The sequence below is a fragment of the Salvia hispanica genome, chromosome 1 (assembly GCF_023119035.1).
Source record: "Salvia hispanica cultivar TCC Black 2014 chromosome 1, UniMelb_Shisp_WGS_1.0, whole genome shotgun sequence".
NCBI lineage: Eukaryota > Viridiplantae > Streptophyta > Magnoliopsida > Lamiales > Lamiaceae > Salvia > Salvia hispanica.
Window position 1 is genome coordinate 36,540,465 of NC_062965.1, and position 26,456 is coordinate 36,566,920.

Sequence of the window (26,456 nt, forward strand, 5' to 3'; positions counted from 1 at the left end):
ATGAAGACACACTTATAAACATGCCCATAACCATTTTGGCCGAGAATAAAATTTGGCTAGATCAATATACAGAATAGAACCTTTTCAAGGTCAAACACCATGTCCTGACAATGCAATTTAAAAAGCAAGAGAAAAGAGAACGAATTATTTTATGGTCATCACTTAACATCATTTAATAATGTTAAGCCTAGCATAGGAATAGGTCGTGGTAAATATGACCGTAACAAATAGGATCATTGGAATGACTCGGAGTGGTGGTCAGGCAAATAAACAATCGCGACCAATAAGTACATTGGCTATTGAGAGGGGTCAAATGAACAATCGCGACCAACAAGTACATTGGCTATTTCTCCATCTCTTATTTTACCCTCTCCTTATTAACTAACAAAATAACACTAAACAAAATCTTGTGCCTGAAATCAAATGTTTCATATTTATTGGGATGGAGTACTTCCTCTGTCCACCATTAGATCATTAGCAATGGAAGGGCCCTCCCAAAGGGTCTATCTCTCTGCAATGGAAGGGCATATCCTCATCAATATTTTGTTTTAATTTTTTCGCACTTCTATATTTAATACTCCATCCATCCACGTTACTTGAAATGTTTCTTTTCAGCATGTGATTTAATAAAGTCGTGTTTAGTGAGTTAAACAAAAGCAAATGTAAGAATAAAGTAAGAGAAAGAAGAGAGAGTAAAGTAAAAGAAAGAATAAAGTGTATGAGATTAGATGTTTTTTTAGCCAAAATGAAAAATGACTTAAGTAACTTTGGACAACCCAAAATAGAATACGACTCAAGTGACTTGGAACAGAGGAAGTATGTTATCAACTTAATTAAATTAAAATGTAAAAATAATATGATACATAAAACAATTTTTTATTGATCCCAAATATGTGACAACTTATTAATTAATTAGATGATAACCTAAATTAGGCCATCTCCAATCTATAGTCCATTTATTTAATAAAATTATTGACTCACTAATAAGCCTAATAGAATTAATAAAATTAGTTTTAATACAAATTAGGGTTACATTTTCTCTTCTTCTCAAACAGTCGCCTCTTCTTCTTCCTCCAAAGCATTTCTTCTTCTTCTCTCTCTTTCTCTCTCAACAAAATAAAAAAATAAAAAAGTTGATCAAAGGGCCAATCGTCGGCCCTTTCACCATAATGGAGGACCAATCGACGATCCTATGAGATCAGCCAAGGCCGATATAACGGCTCAAATGGGGCAATGATCGACTCTTCTTCCACAATGAGGGGCTGATGGGGGAGCCGATCATAGACTCGATTGATCGGCCCCCCATTGCTAATGCTTTTAGGTGTCCCATTTGAGTTTGACATGAGTTTAAGAAGTACAAAGGAAAGTGGGTTGAAAAGATAGTGGAATGTGAGACCCATTTTAATATATGGTAGTTTTATAATAAAATGTGAGTAGAATGAGTTAGCGGAAAGTGGGGTTAAGGGTTTAGGGTTTAGCCTACTATTTATGGTAAAAGTGAACCTGGACTCCTAATGGCGGACGGAGAGAGTACTATTTGTAGTAAATGAACTCCATTCTCCTAATTCATTTTACTCTCAATTATAATAAAATTAATATATAAAAGTATGGCTTACATTTCACTAACTTTTTCCATCTATTTTTCTTCACAAAGTTAAACAATTTCTTAAAATTCGGCCAATCAAATATGGGACATCTGTTGGGAACCGGATGGAGTATGAAATTAGGCTTAGCTTATGGACAAACTTTAACCACATACAACTATTCTTAGTTTCATTTATATTAATTGTTCATTTAATAATATAAGTCGAATTTTAATCCAATTTAAGTTATCATGTTTTGAAAAGACTAAAGTCTATTTTTTATTCAAAATATATGATTATTTTATGATTTTTGGTACAAAGTATTAATTTTTAGATTTTTGAATCCCGAACATATAAAAAGGATCTAGAAATGGACCTTTTTTTAACGGTGCGAATTAAAATAGACGGTCAACACTATTAAATAACTTTTGACTTGATTTGATTATTAATCCGAGATTATTTAGCACCTTAAACATTAACTAAATTTTTGGTTAAATATTTCTGAATAGAAATTAGATTAATAAATAAAAGAAAAAAAAAAAAAAACTCAATCCTCTCTCACGTCTGTCACTCTTCTCATTTCTCAAACACTTAGCAAACATAAACTCATTTCGATGTCACGAAAGCAGCAATTTATATCAAAGGTTTGTAGTACTTTATGATGTATAACATGTTTGATTTTGCACTACAATAACAAAGAAGCACACACAATACGAAGAGTTGTACTCCTTCTGTTCCATTTTAGTAATCTTGGTTTACTATTTTTTGGTGTTCCAATTTATGAGTCCCGATTAGAATATTTCATAAACGGTAATAGGCCCACATTCCACTAACTTCTTTTCACTCACATTTTATTATAAAATTAATACTCCCTACCACCCATAGAAATAGGTCATATTTTCTTTTTCGTCCATCTCATACAAATAGTCCATATCCATTTATATAAACCTTTTTTTTTCTTTCTCTTTTATTTTATCATTTATGACCCCACCACCACTACACAATGTCAACTACTTTTTCTCTTCTCTTACTTTACCAATTAAATATTAAAACTTGTGTCAAACTCAAATGACCTATTTCTAAGTGACGGATGGAGTATGTAAAAGCAGGACTCACATTCCACTATCTTTTTTCACCAACTTTCCTTTACATTTCTTAAAACCCGTGTCAAACTCAAATGTAACTCCTAAAACGGGACGGAAGGAGTATTTGAGATTGATTCACAGTTTCAAATTTCATTTCATTACATTACTTAAGCTTCAACATAAAAAGAATTAGAATAATAACAAAGAAACAAACACCATAAATCAATGCCCACTAATCTCTCTATTGTCCTGTTACTCTCCTCGATTCATGATAGAATCAAACCAAGACTCACATTCAGATCCGGGTAGTGACGTTTATGAAGTCATGACGTTGTCTTCTTCGACTAGCTCGCACCACTTGAAAAAACAACATTTCAGTGCTCTCACAAACAACGTATAGCTTTTCCCTTGTAGGGTTTCCATAGCTACGATTAAGAGTGAAGCCACCTACCTTGTTGCATTTGTAAAAATTGTACTTTAAATAGAAAGTCATGCCCATAAGCGGCACCAGAGACAGAGTCTCAATTTTAAATGACACTGCCATTAAAAAGATATTTCTAGTACACTATTCGAGATTCAAAATCCAAAAATTAATATTCTTGACCAAAATCATAAAAGGATACCACATCAAGGACTCTTCAAAAACATAAAAATCAATGATATATTACAAATAATCTAGAATGTTTTTTAAATTAAAAAAAAAAAACAGAAAACTTTATAAAGTTGATCAAATTATGGCAATTGTGATACTCTGAACAACAAAAAGATATACTAGAAGATAAATACACAGCATAATTGCAGTATTTCTAAGTTCTGACAAAAAAATCACCATAATATAAAAATTCGAACCATACTTTAGAATAAAGAGATCGAAATTAGAAAAAGTCAAAAATATTCAGAAAAATACTAAATCCAACATGTTACCATTTCTAAATACTAAACCTCTCTAAGAAAATATAACGAGGGACAGGGGTTGATGATTTGTACTTGATGGAAGACATCAAAGCAAGGTCGCTGCCAAAGTGCCAAAAACAACATTCTTGAATGTATGAAAAAATATCGCATCCCTCAAAGTGGAGCAAAGGAAAGGTGATCTTATATTACCACATTCGACATCAACCAAATACAATCTCCTCATCACAATCAAGAGGTTTCTATGCATTATGCAGGTTCAGTAACTAGAAGCACATCCAAACACCGTACCAACAGGCAAAATTGCCTTGCCAATCACTGGGGTACGTGATAACCTTCTTTCGATAAATACAAATTCTAGCAACACGTTTGCCTCAAAACTAAGGAATAACCAGCACAAAGACATATTCAGACAAGAGGAGGATACAGCTTCGCCTGTTGCCGAACCCTTTTCTTGTATTCAATTGGATCCTGCAGGATATACAACAGTTCGGCACAAGTTAACATGGAGCTTTTTTCACTCCCAGCTCTCTAGGGCTCATGAAAGAATATGGATCCATGTCAAATGAAAACACACTGGCACAGAAATTATTTTCACCCATGACCTATTGAAGAATGATGACTTTGGAATTAAACTAAAGAACTAGGCCATATACATGAAGAGTATCAGAATGAAATATACATGCAGTATTCTTAAGAAAAACATCAAGAATTATGTTTGTCTTATATCTCATGCGCACCTTACACCCAAGAGGAGAAATGACTTATATAGCAAGTGGTAATAAATTTGGGTAACTGTTGCAATAAATCTGTACAGAAAGAGCACGGCAACAATTTCAAAATCACAGAGAATTTCTATAACCTGGATGAACATATGGTATCCCTCAGTTTGAGCTGGATCCTGTGGATTAGGCGTATCCAACAAATCTTGGATACCAACCAAAATTTGCTTCACTGTGATGGCTGGGCGCCAACCCTAATGATATTTAAAATAGATAGAAAAATAATAATAATCACCATAAGAATTAACAGAGCAGTAAGACAACGGATATAGAAGAAGCAGCTACACTCACACTATCTTCATTTAGAATTGAGAGGCAAACAGTTCCAGATGGGTACACATTAGGATGGAAAAAGCCTTGAGGGAATTTACACTTCGGCGGCTTGCTTGGATAATCTTCACTAAACTGCATTGTGAGTGGGTAATAACCACCCTCCCAGTCGGTCTGCAATGCACCCATGCTCAAATATTTAGTATTAAAAACATAAGTAAACAACACACTCAGTATAACTCATTCATCTGTTCATGAGCTACCCGTTACAAGCATTGCCATACATCAATTATATGTATACAGCAATAGAAAATCAACATGGAACAATTTAATAAAACTAAAAAAGAGAACAAAGAAACAGAAAGAAATCCAAACTGAAGCCACTTCAAAAGTTGAAGTACATGCATTCCATCAGATCTCCAGTCTACTACAGTTATAACCCAAGTTGTCCAACTAAGTTTGGCTGGAATCCCAACCGAACAAAAGACTAAAGTGGAAACTCATGCATCACATACAATATAAACTCTGTCAACTAAAATTCAGAAAACACTTGAATCTCAATCAACAGCAAGTGAAGTACATTATGATGATAGTAATATTCAAATGAAACAATACGAAAATAGTTAAAATACATAGCAATATTTTTATTCATCTAAAAGAATAAAATATAATGAGGTCCATCCTCATGGTTATAATAAGGGGCAAAAGTATCACAAAATTATAAACTAAGCCCCCGTTCGGTTGGCCAGATTGAATCACAAGATAAGTTTAATCAAATGTTTGGTTGGTTATATTGAATCTCAGACTAAATCCCAGATTGAGTCAATGACAGATAGTCAGAGGATAACTCATCAGGGCCTCACCCCTCCGACAAAATTAATCGGTGGTGTACAAGTTATTAACTTCCAAATCTACCCTTTACTAGTTCTCCCCCAAATCGCTGCCGCCGGCTCCCCCAAATTCCTCGCCTCCTCTATCTCCACCACCTCCTCCGCCGCAGAGGCCCTCCAGCAGTCTAGCTACCCGAATCCAGCCTCAAAGGCTCTCCACACCCAAATTCATTGAATCCCTAACCCCAACTTTACAAATCAGCAGCTACGAATCGCGACCCGACGCAATCAATCTCCTCAGAGCTATAATTGAAATCGCTGATCCGTCAATTCTCACCGCTCTAAAACTCCAATTCTTCACCAAAATCGCTCAATTTCTAAAATCGAGATGTTTAATTTCTGAAATCGGATGACATCTCGAGAAAGGAGAGGAAAATGGAGCTGAAAATCCTAATCACTGCGTCTGCGTGCATTTGGGGGTGGAATCGGGTGAAGGTAGTCGAAGCCGGAGGCCCTGAGTGGTGACGGTCGTGATTGATTTACTGCTGATGGCGGTGGTGGACGTGCAAGAAGAGAATGTGGGAGATGCTGATGGCGGTGGTGGACGTGCTCTGCCAATGCGCGGACGTGAGGGTGGAGCTGGTGGGGCACGCGCGGCGGGGCTGGCGGTGGTGTCGAAGAAGATACTGAGGGTGTCGGGGGCAGCGAGCAAGAGAGGGGGGGTTGGTGTTGAGGCAATCGGCCACGGCGGCGGTGTGGTGGAGATGGTGCAGAGTGGGATGGTGCTTGTGTATTAGACCCAATGTTTGAAGGGTATTTTAGTAATATACATTATTTTGGCACTATATAATATTTCAAATCAGAATTATATTAAAATAGACATTCCAACCAAACACCTTTTTTTAATCCAAGATTCAATCTTGTATTAGCCTAGATTATATCATGAGACTATTTAATCTAGGCAACCAAACACCACCTAAGGCTACATGATATCAACATAATTCTTCACACTCTATTAAAAAGCATATTTCTTTAACAAAAATAAAGCCAGAGAAACTGAAATACAATCAGAACACTGCAGATTGCATTCGTCTCTCTCGTCTCTCTACTCCATGGTTTGGTATTTTAGGGAAAACTACCATGGCTGACTAACATTAACTTCACACAGTTCAAAACAACTTCCACAAAATTAGTAAGCTGATAAACGAAAAGTAGACGCAATCTCAATATTTACAATTTTAACTCCACATTATTCACTTCAACCCAATCAAGGGGCTTAACTCCTATGTCAAATCCACATTATTCAACTCCAAATCAGGGGCTTAATTCCAAATCAAAACAACGATGAACAAACAAAAATAGTTGATTGATTGATATACTTACCCCGGCCTTACCAGGAATCGTGCAGTGCCACGCCATCAAATTCACTGTACCCTCAGGCAGAGTCTCCGGCTTAGCCACAAAACCCTAAACCCAAAACGAAAATCAACAATAAATTCATACTTAAAATCACTCCATAAACAACAAATGCAAACTGCAATCGAAACTTAAAGAAGAGAAGTGCACCGACATGTGGATGATTCTTCCGCCATGACTTTCGCTCCTCCGTCAGCCGCCCGCGCGCAATTCCACCGGACATTTTGCAATCTGAGCCCTAAAATTCCTCCTTTAATCCGAGAAGAGAAATAAAGAGGTTTCGCAATCTTTAATGGGACTACAGCTATAGAATAGTCCACGAGGCAAATGATAAATGGAGAAAGGGGCGTTTTATTTTTCATTTTCTTTTTTGCTTTAATTTTGTGTTCTGTCGGAATAAATGGACGACCTGGATTAGAATTATTTGATCTTTCATCTGATGGCAGGATATAGTATGGAAATAACCATAAGAAAAGTTTAAATTACTAAAGGTTTGTACAGAAAAGTCAAAAGGTAAAATGAATTATTTTGTATTATTTCAGCGTGAATACAACGCTATTTAGGAGCATAATGTGGACAACTTGTGGGAATTTGTCATTAATAAGAATAACCGCTAGAGCATTTATATCCGTACTCTTAGCTAAAAGCATAGAAGTGGGCTTAGACTCACTTTTACTCCTTTTTCTTAGGCAAGAGCACAACACTTATATTTGTGCTCTTAGCTAAGGACAAACTCAAAGGTATATTATAAAAATACATTAAAAAAATAAAAATTACATAATTAAAATCCTAAAAAATAAAAATTGCATAATTAAAATCCTAAAAAATAAAAAAAAATACATAATTAAAATCCTACAAATTAAAAATTACATAATTAAAAACTAAAAAATACCCTCGTGGAAGACTAGTTCTCTATCCCCAATGTTCTCTTGAGACTCCGAATCATTCCCACATGTGTTGCAAGTTGCTCGGGAGTCATGTTAGACGTATCAGTCGTATTGAGTTGACCAAAGAGGGCCCACAATAAGTTGTTCGGGGGTAGAGGTGGCACAAAGGGAGCGGGGGCGGATGGAGTCGGTGCGCGACGGCGATTGCCCGTCACCTTCTTCCTTCCTTGCAGCCGGCGGGAACTGCTTGGGCCAGCGTCAGGGCTACCCAAGTTAGTTCCGGCAAGCTGGATAGCCACATCATCGGAGGCGCCGTCGGATAGGGCTACCGACCTCGACCGTTTGCTGGAGCAGCTGGAGGAGGATGCTATTACGCCACCCCTATACTTCGCATGTTGGCGCCCCTCCTGCCAACAACTGAGGTACTTGAACGGTTTCAACTCCAAGCTTTGGTAGGTCGCCAAGGCGGCACTGATGATGTCGAGCTCGCTCTTGCCGGTCCCCGCCGCCCGCTCTTCTTGTTGGAAGTATCCCTGGAACATACCAATTGCCTCGTTGGCTTTGTAGATGCAATTGCGCACCATACTATCATTGCGATAGATGGTTCCCTCCGGCCCCCGGTTTGGTTTGTGCCAACATCTGGGTCTTCAGAGACTGCCAAGTAGGCTTTGAACATCTGCATCATCTCATCTGGAGTGTACGGGGTGCGGGTACCACGAGGAGGAGGAGGAGTAGGTGTAGGAATAGAAGTAGGAGTACGAACAAAGCTACCACTCCCTCCCGATCCGGATTCGGGTGCCCACCCGAACCCGGGGGCATCTTGGTCGTACACCGGATAAGGTCGGTAGCCACCCGGAACTTGAGAACCTTGGATTTGAGGAGGGACCGAAAATTGCATTTCCGGACTAGAGAATGGCTCGGATCCGAACCATTCGTGGTTCCAACCGCGGGACCGGGAGGGTGATCGTCAGAGTCGGACATTGTGTAGTGTGGTGGGAATTTAGATGAGAGAATATGAGAGAAAAGATGAGAGAAAAGAAGACAATTGATGAGAAAATAGATGAGAGAATTTAGATGATAGAAGATGAGAATTGTGTAGTGTTATGAGAATTTTTTGTGTTGAAGTAAGGGTATTTATAGATGAAAATGTGAATTTTGGGGGAAAAAAAGTTGAAAAATAAATAAAAAATGTGTATAAAACGGTTATAATTTATTGGGAAGTGGGAAAAAAAAAATTATTTAAAACCATTTTTTTAATTTATTTCGCATTTTAAAAAAAGATTGAATTTGGCTATGCCGTTGGCCAATCAGAAGCTGCCACGTAAAGGTGCTCAGCGGCACGGCGCTGCTCTTAAATACGCGCTCTTATTTAAGAGCAGCGTTGTGCCGCTGGCACGGACGGACGACATGCATTGGCGGACGGCGGGTGTCCCCGCCGCTGGCACGGGCGGACGGACACCCGCTGCGGATGCTCTAAGCACAAGCTCATTTTCAAAAGTACATTCCATCCATTAAGACATATTTCACCGGTTATTGTTTGAAATTGTCGGTTACAATTCTGAAAAATTTCGAACCGGAACTGAATCTTGAACGTATTTCGTGGTTATGATCCGGTTCGAAAACCGATGGTTCCAATTTCAATTCTGAACTGGTGGTTTTTCGTAGTCCACTTTTCGGCGGTTCTGGTCCAATTTCAAGATTTTCCGGTGATTTTTCGCGCAAATAGTAACCGTCAGCTACATTTTCGATTTTGAAATTTTGAAACCTGAATCTGCCCACGGTTCCAAAAGTGACCGTTTCGGTTCCATTTAAATTTCACGGTTCGGAACCATAACCACCTATTACGGTTTCACGGTTAACCGCCCGAACCATAAACCTTGGGCATCTTTACCCTTCATCTTGTATTCATTGTTCACTTTCTTTTTTACACGGTATTAAAAAATGTAAGAGAATATACGTTGAAAAAGTTAGTTAAATATGAGTCTCACTTTATATAGTACTAGTATCACTCTCATGCTGTGCACGACGCATATTATTTAATAATAAACATATCATGTACAATATTACTACATTTGATCAAAATAGTTACTTTTATTAAAATAAAGTTGTGATGTACAAAATTATGAATTTAGTATAATTTATGTAAAAAAATTGGGAAGAGTAATTTTATTATATAATGATAGTATTGATAAATGAGCATATTATATATAGAACAAAAATATTATAGTAAGTTTAAAAATTATTTCAATGTACATATACATTTTGTAATAAGGATTACCATATTCAAATTACAATTTAGTTTATTTAAACAAATAACCTCATACATGCATTCAACATTATAACTAATATAGTTAATCCTTTTTAAAATGACATTGAGTTTCAATCATAATAGAAACTATCACAATTTATTAGTCATTAATATTCTAATTTTAAAATTCAAGGACAGACCACAATTTGATCAAATTTATTGAAATGACTATTATCCCAATAAATAATACTCCCTCCGTCCCAATAAATATGCAACATTTGATTTCCGGCACAAGATTTTATGCAGTGGTGTTTTGTGAGTTAATGAAGAGAGAGTAAAGTAGGAGAGAAGAAAAAGTAGAGAGAGTATTGTTTCCATTTTAGGAAACGTTTCATTTTTATTGGGACAACCTAAAAAGGAAAACGTTTCATTTCTAATGGGACAGAGAGAGTAGAATATAAAATATTTAAATAATTATCATTTTAAAAAATATATTATTTAAATTATACAATATTTTTAAATAAATATGTTAAAAAACAAAATTACAGTATAATTAACATTACCTTTTCTTGTAACAGCCCGACATTTAGGGTATAATAAATACGGCGACTGCTACCTAGGCGGACTTAAATGCAACAAGAGCATAGGCTAGGGTTTCATTTAAAGGGATTTGACCAGAGTAATCAATGAACTATTTAAGCAATAAGACAACGGCTTAATCAAGAAAAACCAATGATGAATAGATATCACAAATTATGCTCAAAAGACAAGGGCTTAATATAATTCCAAAAACGCATTTTGTCTCAATATTCTAATAAAAAAGGAAATAAGTTCAAAATAAACAAACAATACTAAGTTTCATGTTTAGCGGAAGCAACCAAGAGAAAAGTGAAGTCATGTATGAAGACACAACCTCACTCAATGTTTCAAGACGATCATATTATCATTCAATTTATTTACTTGATAAGGCTAATTTCATGCATTGATTAAGGGATAAATTCTGTGATTTCCCGGGTCTAACAAACCTTTTTGAGCCAGGTGTATAGAGAAAATCGCCAGCCCCAGGAAGAAGACAGAGATCGCCTGGTGGAGGAAGCTGACAGGAAAAATAAGCTGAACAAGGAAGAGCGCTAGACAAAAGAGCTCTTCAAAAGGGAAAAATGGGCATTGCAAGAACAATCTAGAAGCTCTATCCATTATAAAAAGGAGCACGCAATCAACATGAAAAAAGACTTTTCCAGCTCCTAGCTTAGTTTTCCATTTTTTTACACACTCACTTGGGGGAAATCGTAGAGGGGTTTTCATTTTCATCGGAAGTTTGGGTGCAACACCGTCTCTACGGAGGCGAAGAAACAATTGTCTTTATTTTTCTGTCTACTTTTGGTACTCGCCGAGCCCTCGCTGTTCGAGGCTCGGCCTTGTGTTGTTGCTATCGTTGGATATTTCGTGTTTTGCTATGGATATCACTGCTTCTGTTTCGTTTATCTTATCGTGTTGTTTTGGGTTTGATTTGCTGATTATTGTTGGTTGATCTGAGTTTAGAGTTGTTTTGCAAGAAATCTGTTGTTGATCGGTTGAATCTACGTAAACTTGTGAGGATTGGAGATGGAAATGATGTTTGGTTGTTGTGGATGGCTTGGATCCGGAGTGGATTAAGCGTCCCGTGAATGGATCTGCTTGTTTTCGCTTGATTTCGTTGTTTAAATTCTGCATTCTTGTTTTACCTCGTCTAGTAGCCGTAGATCTGCTTTAGTTCGAACTGTTCTTCATTTCTATCGGTTTAATTCCGTCTACTTTGCTTTGATCTTCGTTCTTGCTTGTTTCATGATAAATGTTGGAGAAGATGATGTCGTTGTTAGTTAGTCCTTTAGTTAGTTCTTTTGCAGCTTTTCGATCGTACTCTACCTTTTCAGAAAATGGTCCCCATATTTAGTTGCTTTCCAAGGTCTAGGTTAATTAAGGAAATTGTTCGTTCGATCTAGTAATTGTCTCGCTCTATTTCGATTAATATGCTTTTTTTTGTGTTTCTGCCTAGATCTGGCTGTTAGAGTAGAATATTTCAATTACCAAGTCTAGGAATTAAAGCTCAACCCCAAATTGCGTGGCAGCAGCCAACAAAAAAATAGTTCCCGAGTCTTTGAACATGTTTACTTGCGCATTCATCTCTGTGGATTCGATCCCTACTTCCATGTACTAGTTTTCTTAATTAAAGCGGGTTGAGGGTTTTGAAGGGGGAGTTAAGGTAGTGATGTGTGCCCAACCATCATTAGCGGATTTCTCTGAGTTCCTAGACCCAGTGTCTAGCAGATTTCCTGGACCGAGGGTTTTCTTCATCAATTTTAGAACACTCTTTCGCTAACCATCATTAGCTCTTAACAGACCAAGCCTCTTCAAATGGCGCCATTACCGGGGATGGATGGCGTAGTTTATTTACGTGTTTGAGGATTTGGTGTATATAGTTTTAATTTCTGTTATTTGTTTTTCTTGGCAGTTTATGAGCAAGGGCTCATGATTTGGGAACTGGAGTAACCCGTCTGGGTCAAGGGACGCTCAAGTCAGGTGGCAGGTTAAGGAATCAACGTCTACCATCACCACCAGATCAGGGTTTACGACAGTAGACCCATTCCCATTCGAGTCAAAAAGTGAAAATGAGTGGAACTCATCAGGGGAGAAGACCCGAAGTCGTCTACAGAGACAGAGCACTCCGAAACCGAGGAAGAGGAAGACGTGGATATGGCGCACTTGGAGGATCCCGATCCGGAGAGAGGATCACTCACCGCACATCTGGACGGTGAGCCCGCCCATGCCATAGTCTCGAACCAGCGCCAGAGGTCTATTGATATCAAGACAAATGTGCTGGGTGTTTTACCTACATTCTCTAGACGAAGGAATGAATGTCCTTACGAATTCCTAAACGAGTTTAGTAAGCTGTGCAGTATCCAAAAGCGACCCACCGAGACCCTGAAGTATGCCTACCTTGGGGAAGATGAAACATTCCCCGTAATAATCAACAGCCACTTGACAGCGGAACAGGAGAATGATCTATTGGATGTAATCCGGAGGAACAAAAAGGCCATAGGGTGGACGCTCTCCAACCTGGTGGGAACCAGCCCTGATCTCTGCATGCACCACATCCGACTAGAAGAAGGGACGAAGGCGCGTAGAGACCACAGCGCAAGCTAAACCCAAACATGAGGGAAGAAGTTCTGAAGGAAGTATTGAAGTTGCTATCCTTGGGGATTATTTACTCCATTCCAGACAGCGAATGGGTCAGCCCAGTTCATATGGTACCAAAGAAGTCGGGAATACAAGTTGTGGAAAATGATAAGAATGAATTGGTGCCTACTAGATTGGTGACTGGATGGAGAATGTGCATCGATTACAGGAAGCTTAATGAAGCCACTAAAAAGGATCATTTTCCTTTGCCCTTCATTGACCAGATGTTGGAAAGGTTGGCTGGAAAGCAATATTTTTGCTTCCTAGACGGATACAGTGGATACTTCCAGATATATGTGGATCCGGAAGATCAGGAGAAGACAACCTTTACCTGCCCGTTTGGTACTTATGCATATAGAAGAATGACGTTTGGACTGTGCAATGCACCGGGTGTTAGAGTTTGTATACTAGAAATCACCTTTCGAGTGATTGAATACTGTTAAAACTCTCATTTTATTTTCTATTTAAGTCCTAGTGCGCTGGTGAGATCAGCCCACCCTGATATCAGTTCACAGTCCGGGAACCAGTCAGAAGATCCGTGGTTTTGTACTGAAAATCTTCACGAGGAGAAGGCGCTAGCCATCTTCGATCCTTTGGAGAATCATCAAGGTATAATGGCTTAACCTTAGAACAGCATGTTTTAGGTTTCTATTAATTTAAAGCATGTTTTTATTTGAGTTATCAGCATGATACGTGAGATAATTACGCGAATAGAATTTGTCTAAATAATCCGCTAAATAGATCTGATTATTATGTAATTGATTTGTGAATGCGCTTCCACTGCCAACCCCTTCACCGGGAACATTCCAGCGCTGTATGATGAGCATCTTCTCAGACCTGTTGGAGGTATGCATTGAAATTTTTATGGATGATTTCACGGTGTATGGAAATTCCTTCGATGCATGCGTGGCCAATTTGGATCTGGTATTGAGAAGGTGTCAAGAGAAGAACTTAGTCCTAAACTTCGAGAAATGCCATTTCATGGTACCAGAAGGAATAGTCACCGGCCATGTAGTTTCCGAGAGAGAGATTCAAGTGGATAAAGCCAAGGTGGATGTAATCTGGAAACTACCCTACCCCACGAATCAGAAGGAGGTTAGAGGGTTACTGGGTCACGCAGTTTCTATAGGAGGTTCATCAGGGATTTTGCAAAAATTGCCCAACCGCTAACGCATCTCTTGCACAATGATGTAGAATTTGATTTTGATGAATGATGCAAGAAGGCGTTCCAGATACTGAAGGATAGACTTGTCTCCGCCCCGATAATCCGCGCACCAGACTGGAATTACCCCTTCGAATTAATGTGCAATGCGAGTGATTTTGCAGTAGGACCAGTCCTAGGTAAAAGGATTGACGGGAGAAGCTATGTCATTTTTTATGCCTCGAAGACCCTCAACCAGGCTCAGAAGAACTATGATACCACAGAGAAAGAGATGCTGGCAGTGGTGTACTCATTCAAAAAATTTCGACCGTATCTGCTAGGGTCGAAGGTAACAATCTACACTGATCATGTTGCGATTAAGTATCTCCTGGCCAAGAGGGAGTCTAAGCCAAGGTTGATTAGATGGGTGTTGTTGCTGCAAGAATTTGATTGGGAAGTAAAAGACAAGAAAGGGACGGAGAACAAAGTTGCAGATCATTTGAGCCGAATATTCTAAGGGGATACGGATGAAGCTATACCGGATGCCTTCCCCGAGGACCATATTTATTATATATGGAAGTCTGCTAGGTCTATTGACTGGGAAGCAGTGTTCACAGCAACAGGTCTAGGAACATCAGACAGGGGGAAGCGTCCGATGAATGCAGAGCCATGGTTCGTTGACCTGGCCAATTACTTAGTCACTGGAGAACTACCAGGGTCCCACGAAAGTTATCAACTTTAATTTATGTGTATCACAAGTAAGTCTCAATCATCTACTCAAATTCATGCATGTTTCTAACGTTTCCCTTTTTCCCCTCGATTCGTTTTATATTACCAATCGAAAATCAAGATATTATTATCATATCACTTTCTATTCACACCACAACAACTCCAGATCTATCATTAAAACGTGCCACGCATGAGTGTTTTTCAACACACAACACACATGCACGCACACCGAGGCACGCACATACACACACACACGATTCACACACGCACACATGCATCCCATATTCATCAATTGTTTCCCCTTTCACTCACTCTATATGCATGAGGGTTCAAGAACACTGATTAATCGGTTAGATATGAAAAGATTAATGCAAAAATACCTTTTCTCGATAGAACGAACGGTAGAACAAAGTAGTAGCCTTGATTCTTCAAAAATTCTTGAGTTCCAACTTCAATTTTTCTCAAAAGATGAAGAAATATTGGAGAATAGTAGAAGAAAAATTGAGAGAGAGTGAGAAAGAGGGGAGACGTGATTTTGGGGGAGTGGGGGCGGTTTTTCTTTGATTTAGGTTTAGGGTTTTCACTCTTATTTATAAAGTTCAAGAATATAATCCCACAATTAAATAAATAAAGATTTGGAAAGATATGGGGGAGGGATTGGCGTTAATATTGGTGAGAAATAAGGGGATTTCGAATTCTTAGGCTATTTAATTAGCCTATGATTTAATTTAGATATTTCACGGAGTAGAATAAAATATCACGGAGCAGAATAAAATAATAAATCTCCCAATAAAAGTAGGAAAGTGGCGTGATTTTTGAATCTCTCCACAAGGATTCAAATTAAAATCCTAATTAAAATAGGATATGGCAAGATATTCTTAGATATGGTAAGATATGCTAGAATATTTATATTTATTCATGGAAGAGAATAAATAAGGGATCAAATAATAAAATAAAATAATTCCTTCTCCCATAAATAGGAGATTTTCAAAAATCTCCATATTATAAAGTGGGTTTTGAAAATTTCATAGAGGAAATAAGGAAAAATCAGAATTTGGATTTAATTTGGATAAATATCCCAAGAGAATAATCAAATCCACGAAAAATAGAATTCCTCTCCAATAAATCATGAGGGTCGAAAATTCCAATAATATGTGTAGGATATTTATGAAAATCCTATTTAATCTCACTCATCCCTTAGGAAATAATTCGCCACGATATATTCTATCCCACATCAAAATATTCACATAATCGCATCACAAAATCCACCATTTTTAATTCCACTCCATCTTCACAACACATTGACCTTTCAACGGCCACGTCATATTTTCCACACTATTGACTATTCAACAGCCACGTCATATAATCAACAAGTTTGACTATTCAACTCAAACTCAACTCCATATCGCAACTAGGTCACACACAAAGAATCATGCAATAAATCACTCATCATTTAATCCACACACTTCATAGCATTAAAAGCATTTAATGCAAAAAAATTTATGTCTCGAAAATTAGGGTTCGAAAAAGTGGGGTGTTACATTTCTTATGCATATACTTTTTCATCTTGCATGACACATTATATTTCTTTCAAAATGTGTAGAATATCAAATACGTATGCACCAAAAAAGTGAAATAAAAAATAATTTATTAAAATTAACTCATAAAAAATTGATTAAAACCTTTTAACTAAAAACAAATAATATCGAACAGAAAATTTGTAAACACTTATACAAAACAAATAAATTCAATGTTGATACTTTCATCACCAAATATGGAAAAAGAAGAACCCACCCAATTGTCAGAGACTGAATATCAAAGAGAATAACAATAAGGATGGAAAATTCTAGGTAGAAGATAAGAGGTAGTAAAAAAATACTATGCTCCCTTTGTCACACTGTGAAAGCCCAGAGCTGCCTTCTCTTGAAAACTGAGAACCTAAATATCTGACATCAGGAAATGGAAGAGCATAGCAATAAGCAAAGGAATCGTCCAGGTAGAAGATAAACGACAGTACATAGAAAAATACTATACTCCATCTACCATCCTTCATAAACTCGATCAACACCAACACCAAATATTGGTCCATGTCCAACAACCAGACCAAGATAGCCACCTTTAGCACAGGAAAAAAAAAATTATTTTGCATCTCATGTCATATGTCGAGGCCAAACACAAAAATTATTTTGCATCTCATGTCATATGTCGAGGCCAAACCCAGTACCCATGTCAAAAAAGAAACTGATGACACTGAGAAAAAATAATCAAACACCAAACCAGAACTGGCTTCCATGTAAGGTTGATTAATACTTACCAGCCAATGCTAAAACAATGGAAATTGAAGAGTATAACGGTAACCCTCCATAGACATTGTCATTGCCAGAGATGAGTCTGTGTCCATATGTAGGAACTGGCAGCGGAAGCGCTGGTGGACGCTAATTAATTTGCATGAATTAACATAATTTAGCAATCATTAATCACACCAATAAATCACATAATAATCAGATCTATTTAGAAGATTATTTAGACAAAATCTATTCGCGTAATTCTTACATGTATCATGCTCATAACTTGAATTAATCATGCTTTAAGAATATTGAAATCTAAAACATGCTTTTCTACGGAGTAGAAAAATACCTAATTAATTCTCCAAAGAATTGAAGATGGCTAGCTCCTTCTCCACGTGCCGCTTTGAATACTAGACCACAAATCTTCTCTCTGGTTCCCGAACTGTACTCCGATATCAGTGTGGGTTGATCTCACCAGAATACTAGGACTTAAATAAAGAAGACAGAAGAAATCCTTTTGGGAAAAGGAGTGGAAATCGAAAATCTCCTCAGCTGTAGGGGGGCGAAATTTTCGAAAATTTCAGTATGAAATTGTGTTGATTCTGTCTCCTTTATTCTCCTATTTATATTAAGTTCCTTTTGGGCCCAGACAGGGATCTATGGAAGGTTTTGGATATGGGCTCATCCAATTTACTTTTTACTAATTAAATTGAACCCACAATTTAATATAAGTTATAATTGGAATATTACGAGCAGCCACTACAGAAGTAATATTGAACTCTCCCCATCCAAATCCGAAATTATAAGTAATCCGGGTTTCCGTTTAACTTTCATTTCCTGCGCTTAAGATAAAAATGTCCGTTAATTAATTAATGTCTGCTATGGACTTAATTAATTAACTTCTTATTAATTCCAAGATTGGACTTAGCATGAAACGCTTATTTATTATTCATAGAGTAATCAAACTCCAACTAGCTAGGTTCCGAATAATAAAACCTTGTTTCGCGCTCCTCTTGAGGACATTATCAAACGAGACTCACCTCGCGCACGATTCAATATAATAGCAATCCTAGCACCGCTAGATATTGATCACCACTACCCAATATATCAGGATCATTGGGTTGCGAAAAACCCGCACCATTTGATAAGTCAAAGTAATGCATAATCAATACCGTATGCTCAATGCTAACCTACAATGATTAAGAAACAAATATTATCAAGACCTCGCCTTTCAGTAGATAGCCCAAGGACAAGTCTCGCTGTTAGATCCATTCAGTCTTATACCACACCAATGTCATCTTATTTCAGTAAGGCTTAGAAATATGCGGACTGACATTGCAACCTTTCTCGATGGATAATCAAATTCCATCTAGGTTGTGAAATTCATCTTTTTCTTTGTTTAGAACTGACCGTGTTACCTTAAAGTGGACACGACGCCCACAACCGGTCTACTAAAACAAAGACTTAGACTTTGTTAAGTTAACTTATACATTTAAACATGTACTCCCTCCGTCCCATGGTATTAGACTCGTATACCATTTTGGGGTGTCCCAATATAATTGACCACTTTCTATTTATGGTAAAAATTAAAGAATTTAAGTAACACCCTTATTACAATTAAGATTAAAATAATGTTAATTAATCCAATGTTAATTGAATGGAAATCGGTACCCAACCCACCAACATCATTTCATTTTTTGTCTTCTCTCTCTTCCAGACTCAATCCCTCATTCTCTCTCCACGCCTCTTCCAAAAAAAAAAAACCCTAGATCTAACATTTCCTGTCAAACTCACGCATCCATGGCTTCCAACGACGAAATATGTGAGCCTAATCCAAGCGATGATGGGTGGGTTAACCCCCGACGGCCCCTTACTCGCTCGCCGTCGTGGTCTGCTGGCAGTGGCAGTGGCGGAGGAAAATCACTCGTCGTGGTGCAAGGAAAGAGGAAAGCTCCGGTTGCCGACGCTACCACCCCTGCCGTAAAGAAGTTCAAGAGCGGTCAGCTGAAATTAAAAGATCTGAAAGTTGTGTTCCATTTATTTTAAATTTAAAAATAAAAATACATCACATTACCTAATCTACTTTATTACCAACTTCATTTACACCACTAAACATCACCTCCTAAAATCTTGTGCCCAAAAGAAGCGAGTCTAATACTCTGGGACGGAGGGAGTATTAACATTCATTAAATGTATAATATAACAACATTATGACAAGAATAATTTGTTTTATTCATTGAAAAATAAAATAAGAGTTTTACAGTATTCAATCACTCGAAACGTGATTTCTAGTATACAAACTCTAACACCATATACCAAACAATCTATTCCAATTTATTTATGGAGACACCAAGTCAGAGAATTGTGCATAAGATATTCATCCTCATTAATATGTGATCTTGAGGCTGCTCACCAGAGAAGAGCAAAGAAGAGGAAAACAATGAGGAAAGTAATCAAAGCATGAACACTTCCATCAACTGTCGATAACTATCAAACTCGGAGAATAGACTAGAAATAATTTCACATAGACAAAGAGGCAAAAACCTAAACTTCTCGCTCAAATGATCTTGGGCTACCAAATCGATTCACTACATAAAATATAGAAAGATTTTCATGTGCTCCACTGCTCCACTAAACCAACTACATAGCACATAGCAGTTAAATATAATTACTATAATTTATGATTTATGATTATGAAGTCTTTATTTAATTTTATTTTATTATAATATTCATAATGTCAGTTTTGTAAATATCTCCAAAACTCCCCTTTTATATATTTATAGATTTATTTTATAATGAATTGTATGTAGAATGAGTTAATAGGATATGAAACATCCTTACCATTTATAGTAAAACGAAAAATGGAGTTCTAATGGAGTCGTAGATGGACATAACCAACAAAAATGAACAATTAATGAGACACGAAAGAAGTAATATTTAAATTATTATTAATTTTTATTTGAAGTGTATATTATTAGAATTATTCTCATGCCTTTTGCCTTTTTTACTACCGAGTACATATGCATTTGATTTTTTTTGGTTATGTTAACTTTATGAGACATGTTGATGGTGAGATTTTCCAAGTACCATGTAGCCATATACAGAGAAGTGAACTTGAAAGATAAGAACATATCTCTCAAAGTTCGCTTCTCGTCGTTCAGGCATCACAGAATATCTTTAGAAGAATTGTTCGCTCGATTCTTGAAACTCTGTTAAGTTCATTGATGCATAGTTGATTTGAAGTGTTTCTACATGCTAAGAGTATTTTCATTTTCTCTTTAAAAACCACTAATTAGCACTCACAAACCATCCAAGTGGATGAGATTCGTATTCCGTCTCCACTTAACTAACAAAACCTCATTTTATTAAATCCCGTGTCGAACAGAAATGTTTCACTTAGTGAGGGACAGAAGGAATGATAAATAATTGAAGCGAAGGGAAAATAAAGTAAGAGAATAATACAGAGATGATTATGTATTATAAACAGGAGTGAAAATGAAACGTCTAGTTTAGATTAGGATGGAGGAAGTATATAATTAGTATCTACAATTATTGTATTATGTTTATACATTATAAATATAAAACTCTTAGGTCGTTAAGCTAATCCAAAACCTAAATGTTTAGGATTATAAATTTCTAAAACAATAAAATTACAATCTGATTAGCCTCAGTCCAAGTAGTATTGATTGAACCTGATGGACTAGCCTAATTGCAGTGTTTTAAAAACCAAACCGGACCGACCGGTTGGACTGCGAATCGTCAAGTGGTCTATTCCGGTTCACCCCCTAAAAACCGTGAGCATTGGTCAGGCCGCTTTGAATTGATGGAACCGGCCGGTCCGACGGGTTGGGCCGCGAACCAGAAACCGGTTTTGTATTTTAAAAATGGCTTGTTTAAAATTTAAAAAAAAATATGAGACTGAAGGGGGTCAAACCGAGACCTCTAGCCTATATAAGGCATCTTTATCACTCCACCACATGTATATGAATGAATATTGTGAACATTAATTAATCTTATACAATAAAATATACACTCTATGTCCATGATTAAATGTCTCATATTTGACTAGCACGAGTTTTAACAAATTGTTTGACTTTATAAAGTAAAGTGGGTAGAAAAAGTTAATGGAATGTGGGGCCTACTTTTATACATTGGTTTTATAATAAAATGTGAGTGAAATACATTAGTGGAATGTAGGGTCCACTTACCAAATATAGTAAAAGTGAAACGGGACATTTATTAACGGACGGACAAAAATGGAAAAATGGTACATTTAATGATGGACGGACGGAGGGAGTAATTTTGTGTAATTTTAACTATCATCCACTAAATTTTAACTATATTTTGTCGAACAATAAATTTTATTTATATTTGCATAATGATAATAATATATATATATATATATATAATTAAATAATTTTACCAAAGATTTAATATTTAATATAATTTATTATTTACTAAATATTATTCCCTCCGTCCCACAAGTATATACACTATTTCCTTTTTAGTTTGTCCCAAAAGAATATGCAATTTCTAATTTGTAAACTCTTTTACCGGACTATTCGGGCCGACCCACAGGTTTCGGGTTGGATTGACATCCCTAATTTTATATATTGTAGTTTTATAATAAAATGTTAGGAGAATGAGTTAGTGCCTTAGTGGAAAGTGAGATTAACCTACTATATATGGTAAAAGTGAACCAAAGTGAACCAAAATTGTAGTATGAGAGAGTACTATTTTTAGTAAATAAACTCCACATTCTACTAATTTATTTTACTCTCAATTATTATAAAATTAATATATAAAAGTAGGGCTTACATTTCACTGACTTTTTCCATTTATTTTTTCTCCACAAAGTTAAACAATTTCTTAAAGTTCGCACCAATCAAATATGAGACATCTATTAGAGCATGAATAACCTTGGCCCGGATTTGGGCCGCAAGTCCCCTCCACGTCATCATTCCCTCAAATTAGGGGTTCCAGCCTTCCAGGCCACAACTCCATTAACACCGCAGGCCATAACTCGGGCCACAACTCAGGCCCACAACTATTCATTTGCACTATTCACAACTACAACATATTTTAATCATAAAACAAAATACGTTGAACAATTAAAATCGGAAAAATTCATTGTTCAATCGAAAAATAGAAAATTACAACATTTAAATTTAAAAATTCAAAAAAAAAAATTTAAAACATAAGTCAATTTGAAAAAAAAATTAATAAGAAATTATCAAAATGAAAAAATTATAAACTATAAATTATAAATTTCATTTTTAATTCTACCACTTCCCAATTCCCAATATAAATTTATAATTATACTCTATTTTCCAATTCCCAATATAAATTTAATCATATTTAAACTCCCAATTCCCAATATTAAGTAACGTTCCTCTCTCTCCCTCTTTTCTTCTTTCTTCTTCCTCTCCATTTCTTCTTCTCAATTTCTTCAAGAATCTGAAAAAAAAAAATTCAGACTTGCGGCCCGGCCCGAACACAACTAACGCCGGGCCGGGACGGGACTCGGGAGCGGCCCAGGGACGCAACTGCGTCCTCGAGACCGTCCCGAGCCGTGACGCTCGTGCCTCCAATGCTAAAATCGGGCCGGGACTCGCGAGTTGCGGCCCGGCCCGCCTGCGTTATTCATGCTCTTAGGGACTGGATGGAGTATGAAATTAGGCTTAGCTAATAGACAAACTTTAGCCACATATGACTATTCTTAGTTTCATTTATATTCATTGTTTATTTAATAATATAAGTGAATTTTAACCCACATAAGTTATCATGTTTTAAAAAAAGACTAAAGTACATTTTTGGTTCTTAATAGTAATATGATTATTTTATAATTTTGGTAAAAAACATTAATTTTTGGATCTATGAATCCTGAACAAATAAAAAGGGTCTAGAAATAAACCTTTATGTACAGTGCGGTCTAAAATAGATGGTCAACACTATTAACTAACTTTTGACTGGATTAGATTATTAATTCAAGATTATTTAGCAACTTAAACATTATAAATTTTTGGCTAAATATTTCTAAATAGAAATTAGATTAATAAATAAATTAAAATAGAAAAAAAAAATACTCACTCTCTAACGTCTCTCACTCTTCTTATTTCTCAAACACTAAGCAAAATTAAACTCATTGCGACATCACGAAAGTGGCAATTTAACAAAGATTTGTAGTACTTCATGATGAATAACACGTTTATGAAGTCATGACGTTGTCTTCATCGACGGGCTCACACCACTTGAAAAAATATTTCATTTCTCTCACAAACAAAGTATAGCTTCTCCCTTGTTTCAATCATAAAAATTGTACTTGAATCGATGGTCATGCCCACAGGCACGCGCCGGAGACAGAGACTATAGTAATTCAATCGCTTCATATTTGACAAGAAACTAAGGTACTTGTGGGAATGGGAAAAAAAGACATCGACAATTTTGTTAAGGAAACACTAGTTTCTTTTTATTTTAATTTCATTTGTGAAAAAGGTAGAAATAATTATTTATAAAATATTAAATATACTAATCAAACTTTGCTAATCCAGCGAAAATGTACTTTAAAAAGGTTGACCTTCAATTTTAAATGGCACTGCCATTAAAGGAAATTCCGTGTACACTATTTGAGATTCAAAGATCCAAAAATTAATATTCTTAACCAAAATCACAAAAGGGTAATACGTCTAGGACTCTTTTAAAAAACATCAAAATCAACGATATGTTACAAATAACCTAAAGAAACCTTTTTAAGTTGATCAAAATATGTCAATTGTGTTACTATGGTGAACAACAAAAAGATAGAGAAGATAAATACACTGCATATTTTTAGTATTTTTAAGTTCTGAAAAAAAATTCACCATAATATAAAAATTCGAACCATACTTCAAGAACAAAGAGATCGAAATTAGAAAAGACCTAAAAGTAGAAGAGAAAAATATAACGAGGGCCAGGGGAAAATGTTTTGTAATTGATGGAAGACATCAAAGCAAGGTCGTTGTCTAAGGGCCAAAAACAACACTCTTGAATGTATGAAAAAATAACGCATGCCTCTGAAGTCGAGCAAAGGAAAGGCGATCTTATATTACCACATTCGACATCAATCAAATACAATCTCCTTATCACAATCAAGAGGTTTCTATGCATTATGCAGGTTCAGTAACTAGAAGCACATCCAAACACCGTACCAACAACCAACACTGCCTTGCCAGTCACTGGGGTACGTGATAACCTTCTTTTGACAAATACAAATTCTAGCAACATGTTTGCATCAAAACTAAGGAATAACCAGCACAAAGATATATTCAGACAAGAGGAGGATACAGCTTCGCCTGTTGCCGAACCCTTTTCTTGTATTCAATTGGATCCTGCAGGATATACAACAGTTCGGCACAAGTTAACATGGAGCTTTTTTCACTCCCAGCTCTCTAGGGCCCATGAAAGAATATGAATCCATGTCAAATGAAAACACACTCGCACAGAAATTTACATGATGACTTTGGAATTAAATATCCTGAATAAGGAAGAACTAAAGAACTGGGCCATATACATGAAGAGTATAAGAATGAAATATACGAGCAATATAAGAAATAGTATATCAAGAATTATGTTTGTCTTATATCTCATGCACACATTACAGCCAAAGGGAGAAACGATTTATATAGCAAGTGGTAATAAATTTGGGTAACTGTTGCAATAAATCTGTACAGAAAGAGCACGGCAACAATTTCAAAATCACAGAGAATTTCTATAACCTGGATGAACATATGGTATCCCTCAGTTTGAGCTGGATCCTGTGGATTAGGCGTATCCAACAAATCTTGGATACCAACCAAAATTTGCTTCACTGTGATGGCTGGGCGCCAACCCTAATGATATTTAAAATGGATAGAAAAATAATAATAATCACCATAAGAATTAGCAGATCAGTAAGACAACGAATATAGAAGAAGCAGTTACACTCACACTATCTTCATTAAGAATTGAGAGGCAAACAGTTCCAGATGGGTACACATTAGGATGGAAAAAGCCTTGAGGGAATTTACACTTCGGCGGCTTGCTTGGATAATCTTCACTAAACTGCATTGTGAGTGGGTAATAACCACCCTCCCAGTCAGTCTGCAATGCACCCATGATCAAATATTTAGTAGTATTAAAAACATAAGTAAACACCACACTCAGTATAACTCATTCATCTGTTCATGAGCTACCCATTACAAGCATTGCCATACATCAATTATATGTATACAGCAATAGAAAATCAACATGGAACAATTTAATAAAACTAAAAAAGAGAACAAAGAAACAGAAAGAAATCCAAACTGAAGCCACTTCAAAATTTGTCTCTCTCCTCCATGATTTGGTATTTTAGGGAGAACTACCATGGCTGATTAATTCAAAACAACTTCCACAAAAATTAAGTAAGCTGATAGAGAGACCAATTTGCCCATTAAAAAGTAGACGCAATCACAATATTAAACCCAATCAATGGGCTGAACTCCTATGTCAAATCCACATTATTCAACTCCAAATCAGGGGCTCAATTCCAAGTCAAAACAACGACGAATAAACAAAATTAGTTGATTGATTGATATACTTACCCCGGCCTTACCAGGAATCGTGCAGTGCCACACCATCAAATTCACTGTACCCTCAGGCAGAGTCTCCGGTTTAGCCACAAAACCCTACAGCCAAACATCAAAATCCACAATAAAATTCATACTTAAAATCACTCCATAAACAACAAACACAAACTGCGATCGAAACTAAAAGTAGAGAAGTGCACCGACATGTGGATGATTCTTCCGCCATGACTTTCGCTCCTCCGTCAGCCGCCCGCGCGCAATTCCACCGGACATTTTGCAATCTGAGCCCTAAAATTCCTCCTTTAATCCGAGAAGAGAAACAAAGAGCCTTCGCAATCTCTAATGGGACTATAGCTATTGAATAGTCCGCGAGGCAAGTGATAGATGGACGGAGAAAGGGGCATTTTATTTTTCATTTTCCTTTTTGCTTTAATTTTGTGTTCTGCAGGAATAAATGGACGGCCCGATTAGAATCATTAGATCT

General features: G+C 36.6%; 2 protein-coding genes across 2 annotated transcripts; both read right to left on the reverse strand.

Moving 5' to 3' along the window:
* Positions 1 to 3,742: 3,742 nt before the first annotated feature.
* LOC125211762 (SUMO-conjugating enzyme SCE1-like) lies at positions 3,743 to 7,217 on the reverse strand. Its single transcript, XM_048111685.1, has 5 exons — positions 7,033 to 7,217; positions 6,846 to 6,929; positions 4,654 to 4,806; positions 4,443 to 4,556; positions 3,743 to 4,051 (listed from the first exon to the last, which is right to left on the reverse strand). Exons 1-5 carry the CDS (start codon positions 7,099 to 7,101, stop codon positions 3,989 to 3,991), a joined length of 483 nt encoding a protein of 160 aa, XP_047967642.1. The 5' UTR covers positions 7,102 to 7,217; the 3' UTR covers positions 3,743 to 3,988.
* Positions 7,218 to 24,445: 17,228 nt separating this feature from the next.
* LOC125211754 (SUMO-conjugating enzyme SCE1) lies at positions 24,446 to 26,365 on the reverse strand. The gene is made up of 5 exons (XM_048111674.1): positions 26,177 to 26,365; positions 25,988 to 26,071; positions 25,353 to 25,505; positions 25,142 to 25,255; positions 24,446 to 24,754 (listed from the first exon to the last, which is right to left on the reverse strand). Exons 1-5 carry the CDS (start codon positions 26,243 to 26,245, stop codon positions 24,692 to 24,694), a joined length of 483 nt encoding a protein of 160 aa, XP_047967631.1. The 5' UTR covers positions 26,246 to 26,365; the 3' UTR covers positions 24,446 to 24,691.
* Positions 26,366 to 26,456: the final 91 nt, after the last annotated feature.

Bases quoted from the DNA above. Each gene is read 5' to 3' on its own strand.
- LOC125211762 (XM_048111685.1), bottom strand. From the start codon at position 7,101: ATGTCCGGTGGAATTGCGCGCGGGCGGCTGACGGAGGAGCGAAAGTCA. The intron at 6,930-7,032 runs GTCGGTGCACTT...TTTTGGGTTTAG, and splicing joins GGCGGAAGAATCATCCACAT to GGTTTTGTGGCTAAGCCGGA. The intron at 4,557-4,653 runs GTGAGTGTAGCT...AAATATCATTAG, and splicing joins CAATTCTAAATGAAGATAGT to GGTTGGCGCCCAGCCATCAC.
- LOC125211754 (XM_048111674.1), bottom strand. From the start codon at position 26,245: ATGTCCGGTGGAATTGCGCGCGGGCGGCTGACGGAGGAGCGAAAGTCA. The intron at 26,072-26,176 runs GTCGGTGCACTT...GTTTGGCTGTAG, and splicing joins GGCGGAAGAATCATCCACAT to GGTTTTGTGGCTAAACCGGA. The intron at 24,755-25,141 runs GTTATAGAAATT...TATATCCTGCAG, and splicing joins GATACCATATGTTCATCCAG to GATCCAATTGAATACAAGAA.